General features: G+C 41.3%; 1 protein-coding gene across 1 annotated transcript in view; it reads left to right on the top strand.

Annotated features, from left to right (window-relative positions):
- The window catches only part of MYT1L (myelin transcription factor 1 like), a 418,337-nt gene that overhangs the window by 400,884 nt on the left and 2,236 nt on the right, over positions 1-15,217 (top strand). Inside the window, exons 20-23 of the mRNA XM_075923554.2 lie at positions 3,473-3,564; positions 10,588-10,691; positions 14,220-14,363; positions 14,679-15,217. The exon at positions 14,679-15,217 is cut by the window's right edge and continues 2,236 nt beyond it. Of these exons, the coding sequence (XP_075779669.2) occupies positions 3,473-3,564; positions 10,588-10,691; positions 14,220-14,363; positions 14,679-14,819 (481 nt within the window). The 3' untranslated portion in view covers positions 14,820-15,217. The remainder of the gene's footprint in view (positions 1-3,472; positions 3,565-10,587; positions 10,692-14,219; positions 14,364-14,678) is intronic.

Genomic DNA, 15,217 nt, shown 5'->3' on the forward strand with positions numbered 1-15,217 from the left:
TTTGAAATACTGTCAAGCTGGAGGACTTCTTACTCCAACCCTGTAACCCACATTGTACAAGAAGTAATGAAAGTCAGAGGAAGAGTGCTCTATTTCAAAATAAGTGCCGTGTAGACGCTCCCAATTTTAAAATTGTTGCATAAAAAAGCTTCTGTCTGAGCTTACTTGATTTTACACATGCATTTTCAGGAAATACACTAAACTGTAAGGTCTAAGATTTTAAACTGCAACTAATTGTAACCTTTGTCAAACTCTTTGTAAAACTTTGTAATCTTTGTAACTCTCAGCCACCTTGCTTGTAACTTGATCTAAACTGCATTTTCCCTGAGTGAATGAGGAGAGAGAGAAGTGTGTTTGTGCGCGTGCGTGCACGCGCGCGCACGCAATACTGAGGCTGGAGCACATGGTGATGAGTCATCAGAGACTTCTGCTTTGCTGGATAAAGGGAAGTCTGAGCATGCTCCCTGATGATGAGGTGGATGAGTCACATGGGCCATTCAGACACAATAAAAGGAGAGGGAGCACATGTGAGATTCCTTTTTCTTCCCTGGCTCCTGAGAAACTCCTCGCTACAGCCAGTGTTTTTCCTGACCAGTTTCCCAGCCATGATCAGCAGACAGACCCTACAGAACCAACATGCCTTGTTCTTCTGCCTTGTTCTTCTGCCTGTGTAAGTGTGTGAGTGTCTGAGGGCAGGAATGAATGTGTGTGAATGAGTGAATGAATGGAGGTGCATGCGTGCGCGCGCTTATTTGTTTATGTTTGTGAGAGAGAGAGAGAAAGATAGCTGGTTTCCCCTTTAGTTTAAACCTTTGGTGGCAGCTCTGTCTTCTTTAGTTTATACCTTTAGTGGAAACAAACCCATGCTAGTGTAACCATAGGTGGTCTCCAGTGGGAGTATTTTTTGGGATAACATTAACAAGCTATTTCAAAATAAGCTAAGCAATTGACACAGTTAAATTTGCATAGCTTATTTCGAGTTAAGCCCTGCTGTGTAGACTCATCCTCAGAGTTCTTGTGTTTGGGTTTCTGAGTAGAAAGGGAGTGGGGCAGGCAGATAATGCTTTATTTAAATGGAACATTTAAGCAGTAATCATTTTTAGAAGGTAACAAAAGAACATAGGAACAGCCATACTGAGTCAGACCAAAGGTCCATCTAGCTCAGTATCCTGTTTTCTGATGTAACCCTTCTGCCAGGCCGAGTAAATAGCAGTAGCAAGGGCATCTAGGGGTCTCCTCCCAACGAGGTAATACAACACCGGCTCGAGCCCCCACCCAGTGACCTGGGAAATCTTACATATACCTCTGGGTGCCTCAAAAGAGGCAATTCTTCCCCTCTCGCAAGCACAGAGCCTCAGTGTAGTAGCAAACCTTTAATAACATGAGGTAACCGACATCTGCATTAAATTGGGGAAACACCACAACTCGGATTTACCAATCAAACAATGAGCAAAGGCCCTCCCCCCAGCCACAAATCTCCCCAACGTCCCAAAAGTCCAACACCCCAAGAGTCTCAGCCCTGGGTCAGTGCCGTCCCAGGGTTCAAAAGTCCACCCGGCAGGGTTTCACCATCCCAACCTGGAGGGGTGGGGGATTGATGCACCTTACGTGGCCCGGCGGTGGCTCCGCCTCTCCATGCCGCCGCCGTCAACACGAGTCACTCCGCCACACTCCACTTGTCGTCAGGTGAGCCGCCTCCACTGTCTGGCTCCGCAAATCCGCCAACCAAATCCGCCAACCGTCTCGGTCCACGCTCCGGGCTGCCAGCTGGTTGCTCCTGCCGCTGCTCCGCCAGCTGCCGCTCTTACCAGCCGCAGGCCACCATCAGCCGCTCCGCTGTCTGCCCTCAGGTCGCCCCGCCAGCTGCATCTACTGTCCGCCTGCGCTTGCTGGTTGCCCCTTGCAAACTGCTCTACTAGCAGCACAGCGCCAGGCTCCCCTCAGCAACAGTGATTTCAGCTCTTGTCCACAGCTCAGCAACAGTGATTTCAGCTCTTGTCCACAGCACAGCGCCAGGCTCCCCTCAGCAACAGTGATTTCAGCTCTCGTAGCGCTGGCCCACAGCAAAGTTAGCTCCACAGCTCACAACAAGACTCCTAATGGAATCTAAATTAACTCTGATATTCCACAGTGGAGAGAGGAGGAAGTGCAATCAGTGTTGTTTAGTCCCTCAGACAAGGCCCCACCACCAGGTACCAAGACCTGTCCCCAACCTCTCTCAATTTGACTGGGTTTGGAACCCATGCCCCTTGTCTAGCGAGTGCTACTTAGTTTATGGCGAATCCCTCTGTCATAAACAGTTCCACCATTCCATTGTCCTTGATTCGCATAATCAGGGTAACAACACTTTTCTCCCCTCTGCCTCAATAAGAGGGAGACTGAGGCTCCCACAGTGGCCAAAGTGACGATTTGGGCTGCTGTGGCACATACTAGACAGGGTGGGTGTGTCTATGCAAATTGGGCTCAGCCCCTGAAGTCTCTTTGCACCACTTGCCACAGTTCGCCACTAGATGTCAGGATAGAGTTTACCCTGACCCTGCTTACACTGACAATGGCCAATGCCAAGTGTTCCAGAGGGAATGAACAGAACAGTCAATCATCAAATAATCCATCTCCTGTTTCTCATTCCCAGTTTCTGGCAAACTGAGACAAGCTAATAGCCACTGATGGACCTATTCTCTGTGAACTTACCTAAGGATGCATCTACACTGCATCGGAGCTCAAAGTAAGCTACGCAATTTGAGCTATGCAAATTGCGTAGCTTATTTTGAGTTAATTTCAAAATAGTTTATTTTGAAATTTGGCACTGCCTACAAAGCACTTATTTCAAAATAAATTGCTATTCTGAAATGTCCCTTATTCTTCATGGAATGAGGTTTAAAGGGACATCAGAATAGTGAGCCCATTATATTTCAAAATAACAGGCACACTCAAAAGACACAGAATAGCTATTTTGTGATACGCTCTGGTATCCTGAAATAACACTACAGTGTAGACATAGCCTAAGTATTTTTTTAACTCTGTTATAGTCTTGGCTTTCACAACATTCTTTGGCAAGGAGTTCCACAGGTTGACCGTGTGTTAAGTGAAAAAATACTTCCTTTTGTTGGTTTTAAATCTGCTGCCTATTGATATCATTTAGTTCTTGTGTTACGAGAAGGTATAAGTAACACTTCCTTATGTACCTTTTATGGGTACCATATTTTTAAAAGTCCTTGTTCTTTTCCTAGTTAATTTTTTTACATAAAATACTTTTTTTTATATTTATATATAATATGCATATTCAAAAAAGGTGAGAGCAGAAGAGTTATGAAGTCCTCCCTCTCTTTCAGACCCAGATACCCTATTAATTTGGTGTAGAGTGGAGATAAATTTCCTCTCAGATATTATTTTTGTGATAGTTTAGGTTGACAGATTTATTGTCAGTGACCTATGACAATTAATAGGCTCTTTATCTTCTCATTGTTCACAGTCTATCAGGATGCCCCAGAGCCACTTCCGCCATGAAAAAAGCAAAGCTGTCTGGAGAACAGATGCTAACAATAAAGCAACGGGCCAGTAATGGTAACATTCCAATCATTCTCTTTTAAATATTACCTCTTTGTGAGATAAAAGAGACATTGCTATGTGGGCCTTTTTCTAAGTCAGTCTTATTGTATATCATGAAGGAGATCTTTTTAGAAAACTGCAACTGACTTCCATGCTATTGAAATCTGAGACAGAAATACAGCAGGTCACATTCTGGCCTGAGTTACACTAGAGAAAGTCTGGAAAATTCTGTTGACTTTATTGAGGAGATTGAGGTGTAGATGTGTACGTATTTCCTAGTATAATTAAATGCTGTGTTTTTGTGACGCAAAATGCTTTATGGTGGCAGTGGGTCTCACATTTCTTAACTGCTCAGAAGAGGAGTTCCTGCACAAGAATTCTTGCACAAGATCATGTCCATACTGCCATGTGCTTTTGCACATGATGGCCATTTTAACCATAGGGCTTTCTTGCGCAAGAAACTCCTGCTGCTCATCCACACTGCCCTCTTGCGCAGGAGCTCTTGCACAAGAGGGCTTACACTTGTTAGAAAAGAGCGTAGCTCTTGCTCAAGAGCGGGCAGGCCGTGTGGATGCTCTGCAGGTTCTTGCGCAAGACCTGCCAGTATAGGCATAGCCTTACAGTCTCCACTGGTTTCAATTGGAGTGGTAGATGCTTAGCATTTCTGAAAGTCAGATCCCGAGGGCCTAGTGCTAATCATCTTCAGGAAATCCTCTGGCCAATCTGAAGATCCACATTCCTTGTGCTTGAGGATGAACACTGGCAAAGCAACATCATGAAGCTGCATCTACATCCAAGATCCCAGCCGTTGCATGAAAAACACTTTCAGCACTTCATATACAATCCAGAGGAAATAAATTCTTCAACTTTAGAGAGACAAGGCAGATGAGGCATTATCCTTTCTTGCCCAAACTCTGGTGGTGAGAGATACAACCTTTCATACTCTCTTACCAACAGAAGTTGGTTCAATAAAAGTTATTACCTTGCCCATCTTGTTTCTCTAATAGTCTGTGATCAACATAGATGCAACAACACTTATTAAAATTTGAAATTTTATTTAATGGGAGAGCTTATTTTTCCTGAATCATTAGTATCATTACTTACACGTGGGATAAGCTGCCATCCAAACTTTAAGTCCCTTCTAAAAATGCAGTACTTCCTTAATTTTTATAGAATGTTGCTATTTGCTAACCATTAAATTAGGAAGGTGAAAATTAGTGTTTACTGCTCCTGACTGGGTAAGAATTGCACACAGCCTGTGATTTTGTTAACTTCTTCCCCCTCCCCCCAAACCCAGTCTAGTTGTTTGTCTCATACATCTTGTATGTCTTTCCATTTAGACTGTGATCTGATTAAGTCAGGGACTCTCATTTATTATATGTTTATACAGAGCTCAGGCCTATATGCTCAATAGTATTTAAACACCTAATTCCTAATTGATTTTCATGGGAGTTAGGTGCTTAAATATCTTTAAGGATCTGGGCTTTAGCACAGTCAGGTCTTGACCTGGTTGGTCTCTAGGCACTACCATAATTTAAAGGAGTCTATAATAAATAATTGCTACAACATGACTTCTGCATTTATATAGCAGTTAAAATACACCCCAAAAAAACTATGCAATTAAGAAGCAGCTTTGATTGGCTCAAAAAAGAAGCCTTGATCCTGCACTCCACAGTAGTTGTAATAATAAAGGCTATGTCATAGAATCATAGAATACTAGGACTGGAAGGAACCTCGAGAGGTCATCGAGTCCAGTCCCCTGCCCTCACGGCAGGACCAAATACTGTCTAGACCATCCCTGATAGACATTTATCTAACCTACTCTTAAATATCTCCAGAGATAGAGATTCCACAACCTCCCTGTGCAATTTATTCCAGTGCTTAACTACCCTGACAGTTAGGAACTTTTTCCTAATGTCCAATCAAAACCTCCCTTGCTGCAGTTTAAGCCCATTGCTTCTTGTTCTAGCCTCAGAGGCCAAAATGAACAAGTTTTCTCCCTCCTCCTTATGACACTCTTTTAGAAACCACGTCAGGGTATGTCTACACTACAAAGTTAATTCGAACTAACGGACGTTAGTTCGAATTAACTTTGATAGGCGCTACACTAGCGCTCCGCTAGTTTGAACTTAATTCGAACTAGCGGAGCGCTTAGTTCGAACTAGGTAAACTTCATTCTACGAGGACTAAACCTAGTTCGAACTTACTAGTTCGAATTAAGGGGTGTGTAGCCCCTTAATTCGAACTAGTGGGAGGCTAGCCCTCCCCAGCTGTCCCTGGTGGCCACTCTGGCCAACACCAGGGAAACTCTATTGCCCCCCCCCTCCCGGCCCCGGACCTCTTAAAGGGGCACGGGCTGGCTACGGTGCCAGGGTCGGGTCCCTTTAAGCACAGCCATCGGCTAGCCTGAGGCAGCAGCTCCACGCTCTAAATCCTCATCTGATGCCCTGCCGGCACTGCTTCCGGCCATCCTTAATCCCGGTTCAGGGTCCACTTAATGTGGACATGTTAGTTCGAATTAGCAAAACGCTAATTCGAACTAGTTTTTTAGTCTGGATGCGTTAGTTCGAATTAGCTTAGTTTGAATTAACTAATTTGAACTAAGTTAGTTCGAATTAGTGCTGTAGTGTAGACATACCCACACTTCAAATGTGTGAAGGGGAGGGCTATAGTGAGGAAAAAATGGGAGATTCATCAGAGTTCTTTTAGATCTTGGGGAAAGTGAGGAGTAGTCTGAAAAAATCCAGAATCAATGTGTTACAAAGGTAATGAATATAGAGTTATCACATTTATTGTCAATTGTATTGGTGTGTACAAGGCACATTAAAGATATGTGTAATCTATTCATACAAAATGTCATTAATCAGTCATAGCAAGTAGGGATGTTAAAATGTGTGCAATTAAATAACCATGTAACCCCTGAAAATTACATGATTCCCTGCACATGCCGGCTCCTGCCTGCCGCACTGCGCTGCTGCCCCTGGTGGTAGGTGGCTCCTCTATGCATACTGATACAGGGGCAGCAGGCAGTTCCCTGAGATCTGGTATGCGCCAGGAGCTGGCTCTTAAGATGGTTCCCCAAGTGTACCAGGAGCCTGTGTGTAACCAGGAACATTAACCAATAAGTCCCAAGTAATGGGATAACCATTTATACTGGTAGACTGTAATTAAGGGTATGTCTACACTGCATTCCTCTTTCGAGAGATAAATGCAAATGCTGCTGAGCGAAATTGCAAATGAAGTGCGGATTTGAATTTCCCACACTTCATTTCCATAATCGCGTCCGGGCACTATTTCGGAAATACCCTATTTCGAAAAAAAGAAACGCTGTCTAGACGTGGTTATTTCAAAAAAACCCTTCTTTCGATATTACCCTTAAGCTTCATTTTATAAGAAGGGGTTTCTTTCGAAATAACCGCATCTAGACAGCATTTCTTTTTTCGAAATAGGATATTTTGAAATAGTGCATAAGAACATAAGAACATAAGAATGGCCGTACTGGGTCAGACCAAAGGTCCATCTAGCCCAGTATCCTGTCTACCGACAGTGGCCAGCACCAGGTGCCCCAGAGAGGGTGGACCAAAGACAATGATCAAGCAATTTGTCTCCTGCCATCCCTCTCCAGCCTCTGACAGACAGAGGCCAAGGACACCATTTTATCCCCTGGCTAATAGCCTTTTATGGACCTAACCTTCATGAAATTATCTAGCTTCTCTTTAAACTCTATTATAGTCCTAGCCTTCACAGCCTCCTCTGGCAAGGAGTTCCACAGGTTGACTACGTGCTGTGTGAAGAAGAACTTTCTTTTATTAGTTTTAAACCTGCTCCCCATTAATTTAATTTGGGGTATGTCTACACTACCACCCTAGTTTGGACTAGGGTGGTAATGTAGGAAACCGGAGTTGCAAATGAAGCCCGGGATTTGAATTTCCCGGGCATCATTTGCATAAAGCCGGGCGTCGCCATTTTAAAATGTCCCCTACTGCGGACTCCATGCCGCGCGGCTACACGCGGCACGGACTAGGTAGTTCGGACTAGGCTTCCTAGTCCGAACTACCATTACTCCTTGTTGCCTAGTCCGAACTACCTGGTCCGTGCCGCATGTAGCCACGCGGCACGGAGTCCGCTCTAGCGGACATTTAAAAATGGCGGCTCCTGGCTTTATGCAAATGAAGCCCGGGAAATTGAAATCCCGGGCTTCATTTGCAACTCCGGTTGCCTACATTACCACCCTAGTTCGAACTAGGGTGGTAGTGTAGACATACCCCCGGTGTCCTCTAGTTCTTCTATTTAGGGAACTAATAAATAACTTTTCTTTATCGGCCCTCTCCACACCACTCATGATTTTATAGACCTCTATCATATCCCCCCTCAGTCTCCTCTTTTCTAAACTGAAAAGTCCCGGTCTCTTTAACCTCTCCTCATACGGGACCCATTCCAAACCTCTAACCATTTTAGTTGCCCTTTTCTGAACCCTTTCCAAGGCCAAAATATCTTTTTTGAGGTGAGGAGACCACATCTGTACACAGTATTCAAGATGTGGGCGTACCATAGTTTTATACAGGGGCAGTAAGATATTCTGGGTCCTATTTTCTATACCTTTCTTAATAATTCCTAGCATCCTATTTGCCTTTTTGACCGCCGCTGCACACTGCATGGAAGTTTTCAGAGAAAAGATCTCTTTCCTGATTTGTCGTAGCCAAACTAGCCCCCATCATACTGTACGTATAGTTGGGGTTATTTCTCCCGATGTGCATTACTTTACACTTATCCACATTAAATTTCATTTGCCAGTGCCCAGACACGATTATGCAAATAAAGCGTGGGAAATTCAAATCCGCTCTTCATTTGCAATTTCACTCAGCTGCATTTTCATTCCTCTCTCGAAAGAGGAATGCAGTGTAGACATACCCTAAGTGTGTATGACAGCATGAAATTGGTTTAAAAATCATGAGATTCAAAAATCACATATTTTCTTGTAAGTGCCTTTTGGATTTTGAGCCTATAAAGAGAGCTGTATACCTTCAATTTGTATGTGATCAGGTTAAAAAAGCAACCTTTAACATATAAGCAAAAATATGAGCCTCCCCACTGGCTGCCTGGAAGGAGACTCCACTTTCTCCCTCCAAACTTCCTTAGATGAAGGTGCTGTCATTCTGTTCTCTTCATCCCCTATCCCAAACACTGTCTTGCCTCCTGTCTATCTTCCCTGTTCCACTCAGACTTCTGTCCCACTTGCATTCTCCCTCCAGGCTCCTCCATTCTCTTCTGTCTTTCATGAGTGCCCTGTCTTTCCCCTCACAGTCTCCTATCCATCATATTCTCCCTCTGACTACTTTTTTCCCTGGCCATGGAGGTTCATACTTGCCTCTCCTGTTCCACTGCCCTATCAGACTCCCTCCTGCACACGTACCCCATATCCTTCACCTGTAGTCCATATTCCTCATTACACAGAGAGGTCAGTGTCCTCCTCTTGCCTTCTCTATACCCCAAAAGGTGGAGACCCTACGGCCCAGGGTCCAAATCCGGCCCCCAAGGATCTGAGCTTCTCCTCCCCAGTACTGGGGAGGCAGTGCTGGTGCTGTAGCCCTGCAGTCTCCCTGCACCACCATCCCTGCAGGGCTAGAGTGTCAACACTTGCTTCCTGCTGGGGAAGGGAGGAATACTGAGCCTTGCAGGCTGGAGTCAGGCAAGCCTGGACTGGATCCGACCCACATGGGGAAAGTGAAGTGCTTAGGAGAGCAATTTTCAGCAACTGGCAGGCTTAGTGCAAAGCCACTCAAGCTAACCAAGCATGCTACGGGGTGGTGAGATGAGAGGGACGTAGGAAACTAAATGGTTGACAATGTCTACATGTCTGATGGGCAGAGATAAGTACCTCCCTCTATTTGGGATCCTCAGCTAAAAACCCTTTCCTGGAACTAGGCACCTATGTCAGGTCAGCTACTTAGGTAGCTCATACTCTAGCAGCTAGAGTTTTTCTGGAAAAAGAGCTGTTTTTTCCAGAAAAACTATACTTACATCCACACTGCCATTGAGTTCTTTCAACAGAAGTCAAAAGAATGGGGGTGGGGCAGTTACACGAGGAGTAACGGTGGTTCGGAATAGGAAGCCTAGTCCGAACTACCTAGTTCGTGCCGCGTGTAGCCGCGGGGCACGGAGTCTGAACTAGCGGACATTTAAAAATCGCGGCACCTGGCAACATGCAAATGAAGCCCGGGAAATTCAAATCCCGGGCTTCATTTGCAACTCTGGTTGACTACATTACCACCCTAGTTCGAACTAGGGTGGTAGTGTAGACATACCCTCAGAGACTTTGGTCCTATAGCTAGGTTTTTACAGGTATTTCAGGGTGGAATTCACAACACTGAGTTAGAAACCAATAGCTCTGGCCACATTCTACAGATTTAAATGTGCTCAGAGCATAAATGCAACAAATGTTATTAGACTCTATAGAAATAGTGAGGAATATGAGCCATTTATGAATGTGGCAAAAATGAAATGCATGTGTGGTGACATGATCAATAATAGCAGGATGCAAGTAGGCATAATGATTAATAGGCAAGATGTAGAGGCAGCTAATCCATAGCTAGCCAAAGAGACTGCTCCAAAGACGACGACTAGGGATGGCTTGCTCAGCCTTATGAAAGCATGGGAAAACCTTGGCATCTTGAAATGTTCTCCAGGACAAGAGACATTGCCAGTACTTTTAAAAAAAGTCAAGTATGACAATGCAGCAGAATTAATTAGTAGAGGTACATTGCTAATAATGCAAAGATATGATCAGTATATTTTAAGGCTGGCGTTATGTTTTTATCTCTTCCTAAGCAGTTTCTACCCTTCTCATTGAAAAAAATGCCACAAGTCTTAAAAGAGACATTGTGGAGAATATATGGGTTTAACTGCAAATGGAAAGTGCAGATTTAATGTTTCTGAACTTTTTACTTTCATAAATTTCAAACATGAAATGATTCAGTTGCAGAACACAGATTTATAGCTTAATTATTTTAATAAATCTTTTATTTTTATATTGCATAGGTATAGAAAATGATGAAGAAATTAAGCAGCTAGATGAAGAAATCAAGGAACTAAATGAATCCAATTCACAGATGGAAGCTGATATGATTAAACTCAGAACTCAGGTAACAGTTTTATGTAGCCTTAAATTTAGCTACTTTTTACACATAATTGTTAAAAGAAATATAGGAGAAAAGCTGTCTTAGGAAAAAATGTTTTCTTTCATACTTTTGCTCACATTTCGTATGTTCTTAATTTACATTTAGAAAACAGTATTTACGATGCTGTTAAATAGTTATTTTCCACCACAGCTACCACCAGTTGTTGAAATCTAAAAGAGATGGCTACATACTTTTTTCTAAAATTGCTGCCAAAATGTGACTTGTGTAGCCATCTCTGCATTTCTTTCTTGTAAGATTCTATACAACTCTCATATCTGTTAAATCTCATATCTCTAAATCGTGGCATTAGTAGATGCAGCTATGACAAAAGAGAGTAGATGGAGAACACAGTAGTGCCCATAACATTCTACTTGCAAAGGGAGTACACAAAGAAGCAACAACTGCTACACCTGTAATATGGTACAGTGAGAACTCTCCATGGTAACAACACCAGGTCACTGATTGGTTGGAAAGGACAGTCCACAGCCCAGCTTCATCCTATTTGGAGTCCACACAGATTGGACAGAAAATAGGGAGCAAGTTCGTGTGGTGTCCATTGAGATTACATTTTTCCACACAGAGCTCACCATTTGCCAAACTCTGTTCTCGCTGAATTCAACCATAAAATACCCAATGACTTTAGTGGGAACAGAGTTAGATCAATATTAACTATTTTTGAAAACTCCACTCAGCTCCAGTAACGTATTGGCTTTCTGTGCAAGTGTTCCTTGCACCCTCTGTCTCCTGTTTGTATACTCATGCATGAGCAGGCAGGATCTGTCCCAGAGATGTTGTAAAATTATGTCTTAGCCAAACTCATGTGGAAAGTTTGTTTCTATGGTAAACGTACATTTGACTCTGCTTATCATTATTTGAGTTTTGTAGGTACTGATTCATTTTTTCATAGTTTTACTATGTAATCATACATAACTATATAGTATTGATAAGGATAAATCTAAAACCGTGAGACTGACCTACAGTTCAATGTATGTAGTTGTGCCATGTATGGCTACGTCTACACTGGCCCCTTCTTCGGAAGAGGCATGCTAATTTCGAACTTTGGAATAGGGAAATCCGCGGGGGATTTAAATATCCCCCGCGGGATTTAAATAAACATGGCCGCTGCTTTTTTTCTGGCTTGGGGAAAAGCCGGAAAAGAGCGTCCAGACTGGCGCGATCCTCCGGAATAAAGCCCTTTTCCGGAGGATCTCTTATTCCTACTTGAAAGGAAAAAAAGCGGTGGCCATGTTTATTTAAATCCCGCGGGGGATATTTAAATCCCCCGCGGATTTCCCTATTCCAAAGTTCGAAATTAGCATGCCTCTTCCGAAGAAGGGGCCAGTGTAGACGTAGCCTATGTGTGTCTGCAGGACTAGGATCTAAGTTTTGAAACCTACGTGCTCCTGTCCATATGCTGTTTGCTTTTACATCAATAAAATATAGCATGTGCAGTCCACACAAGGACTTGTAGGGTTTTTTGTAACTGAGGTTTTTTTTAGATACCTTCCTTGTGGGCACTCAAGTATTTGTTAGGCCATATCTCATCCTGGCATAAGTAACCTGCCACAAGATTTCTGTATGAGTACTTCGTACATTGTGGACATATAGAAAAATTGAATAAAAAAATGAAACACCCTCAATGTTCAAATAATGATATTGCTACTCACAACATAAAGTTACTTTAATATGAAAGAACTTGTAGGATTAGGGTCTTTAGGTAGGAGACTTGCAGTGCTATAATGAATATGCAATCCCAATAGTAATTCTGGCTTTACATAAGTTTAGAACATGTGCCTGGCCTGCTCTCTGACATATACAAACTGAAAACATAACATCAGAGAAGGAACATGTTTCCATCCTCTATGTTAAAGTAAAAACTATTGCTGCTTGCTGGAGAAATCATCCTGAAGAAATCATCCCCTCTAATATTGATAGTATGTGTCTCTCGTTGTATTATCTTCTGCATAAATATCAGTAGTCAAAACTAAACCTACTTGAAAGCTAGTCTAATGTGTGCACCAAGCTCTTAAGAAAATATTTGCTTTTATCAATTCGTGTTACAGGCCAAATTATTTAAAAAAACAACCCAGAATCCATTATGGGTGTTAATTACGGGCTTGAGGCAACTATCAGGTTGTGCCAGAAAAACTTCTTAAAACTTATTGTTGACCCAGGATGTTCACATAAGAACCATCTCCTCTTCAGACCTTCATACTGATTGTGCTGACAAATGAGATATTTCATATAAAAATGCTATCTTTTCTTCCTATAACTTCTTATACCAGCAATTAACTGTGGATGTCAAATTAGAGCTGAGTGACTGTCATTTTCAGAATGTAGCCACTTTCAGAATTCAGCCCTATGTATTCTTTTACACTTCTTTGACTTAATTTTTTACCCTCTTGCCAATGTACTCTTTATGCCACACACACACACACATTTTACACTTAATTAAAGATGAGATGCCCTGTGCATGGAAACTAGTCATGTACCACACCGGTTTCTTCATTTTAGAAAGATTCTTAAGGTTTGACTTACATACTTAAAATGTGGAGTACTTTTGGAAATACTAAAACCTTTCTAAATGGAAAAAATTTTGTAAGTGTGACTTCTGTATTTATATCAATCTCACATCCAGGAATTTACTTATAGATTTATATAAGTGATTTAGCTTCATGATTATGCAGCAGTTTCTTTTACTACATTCCAGCCTATTTGAGACTAATGAAATGTCATAAGTTCTGTCTTTAAGTTCTTTAGAAGTCTCACAACTACAAATATATTTCAAACAAAACAGAATTTATTTGTCATTAACACAAACATTGAAAGCTGTTCATAATGCAATACATACAAATATCTATTGTGCAACAATATGTAATTCTTAGCTTGCACTGGCAGTTCTGTGAGAATATTCATTGGGCATTATAGGTTGGATAAAAATATAATTCCAAAGAGGTAAATAATGATGACAGCAGAGAACTATGCACACTTAGTTAATAAGGTATATAGTACAAAAAATATGATAAATGTAACATCTATTCATACTGGCCCTGATCTTGCAACCTCATGGATAAAGGTGGATTCATGGATAAAGGTGGATATCCATATGGTGCTTCCACTGGGGTCACAGCAAGTATAAGAGTCTGCCCACATGGACTGCAGGATTGAGACCCTTATAAGTCCCTTTAGTTACAAAAGGATATTAATTTTAAAAATATGTAAATCAATACAAAGTTCGTACAATTGAATGTAAGATAAATCAATACTTCTATACAAAAAGGCAAGCCGTTAAAGTAATAAAATGTGCCGTTTTACATAGCAAAAAAACCAACCCTTCGTAAAATTATAAAAAAATTATAAACAAGTGAAATTTTTGTATTTAAACAAAAAGTCCATTTTTTTCCTGATACTACTGTTATCACTCACTTCTCAAACGCATGCTTTATAACGGCTTGCCTTATATTACATTGTACACAAATTTGTCCATTTTAGATTACCACAATGGAGAGCAACTTGAAGACGATAGAAGAGGAGAACAAAGTAATTGAACAGCAAAATGAGTCTCTTCTTCATGAACTGGCCAATTTAAGCCAGTCTTTAATTCATAGTCTAGCTAATATCCAGCTGCCACATATGGTAAGTGATTGAGAGCACAAGTTAAGGAATTTGGCGATCTTCAGTTCACCTCATACAATAGATGTCTTTTTTATGTTTATGGTTCCTCAACCAGTTGGATATTTGTGGTAACAACACTGAAACCATAAAGATAAATGTAAATGCTAACAAAGGCACAGTGGGCCTATTCCAATGTATCCTGTAAAATTAAGATCTAAATAGGCATTTTAAATATAAAAACAGTGGCAATATGCTATGATAGTATGTTATGCTTAAATTAATATACAAATCAAAAAAATAAAAGTTGTATATGAACTACTATTTAATATCTCGTAGGAACCAATCAATGAACAAAATTTTGATGCTTACGTGACCACTTTGACGGACATGTATACAAATCAAGATCGTTATCAGAGTCCAGAAAATAAAGCCCTACTGGAAAATATAAAGCAGGCTGTGAGAGGAATTCAGGTCTGAACAGCTGCTATAGTGGTGAAAGTCTTGCTTAAAAAAAGGATGCCTCTTGTTTTTTGCTGCTGTAATTTACCAGAAAGTGTTATATATTTATTTCTGTTGGAAACAGTGTTATGCTTACAAGACTTCATAATGATTTTATGTCTTGCTTTAAAGATAGTAACTGCAGAATAGTTTTTTGAATACATTCACATTTTGTACGTTTTCATATAAGCTGACATAGTGTGATATGCCATGTAATGTTTATAGCTGCTAATGTATGCACATTTTTGGGGTATATATATTTCTGAAGAGGTAAGCTGATCGAAATAAATAGAGTGTAAATTCTTTTTAATGCTTTAGTGATTAAATGTTTTAGTATTTTGAACTGAAATGGACAAAAAAAACAGCTTTGAATGACA

The sequence above is a fragment of the Pelodiscus sinensis genome, chromosome 3 (assembly GCF_052426305.1).
Source record: "Pelodiscus sinensis isolate ZL-2025 chromosome 3, ASM5242630v1, whole genome shotgun sequence".
Lineage (NCBI taxonomy): Eukaryota > Metazoa > Chordata > Testudines > Trionychidae > Pelodiscus > Pelodiscus sinensis.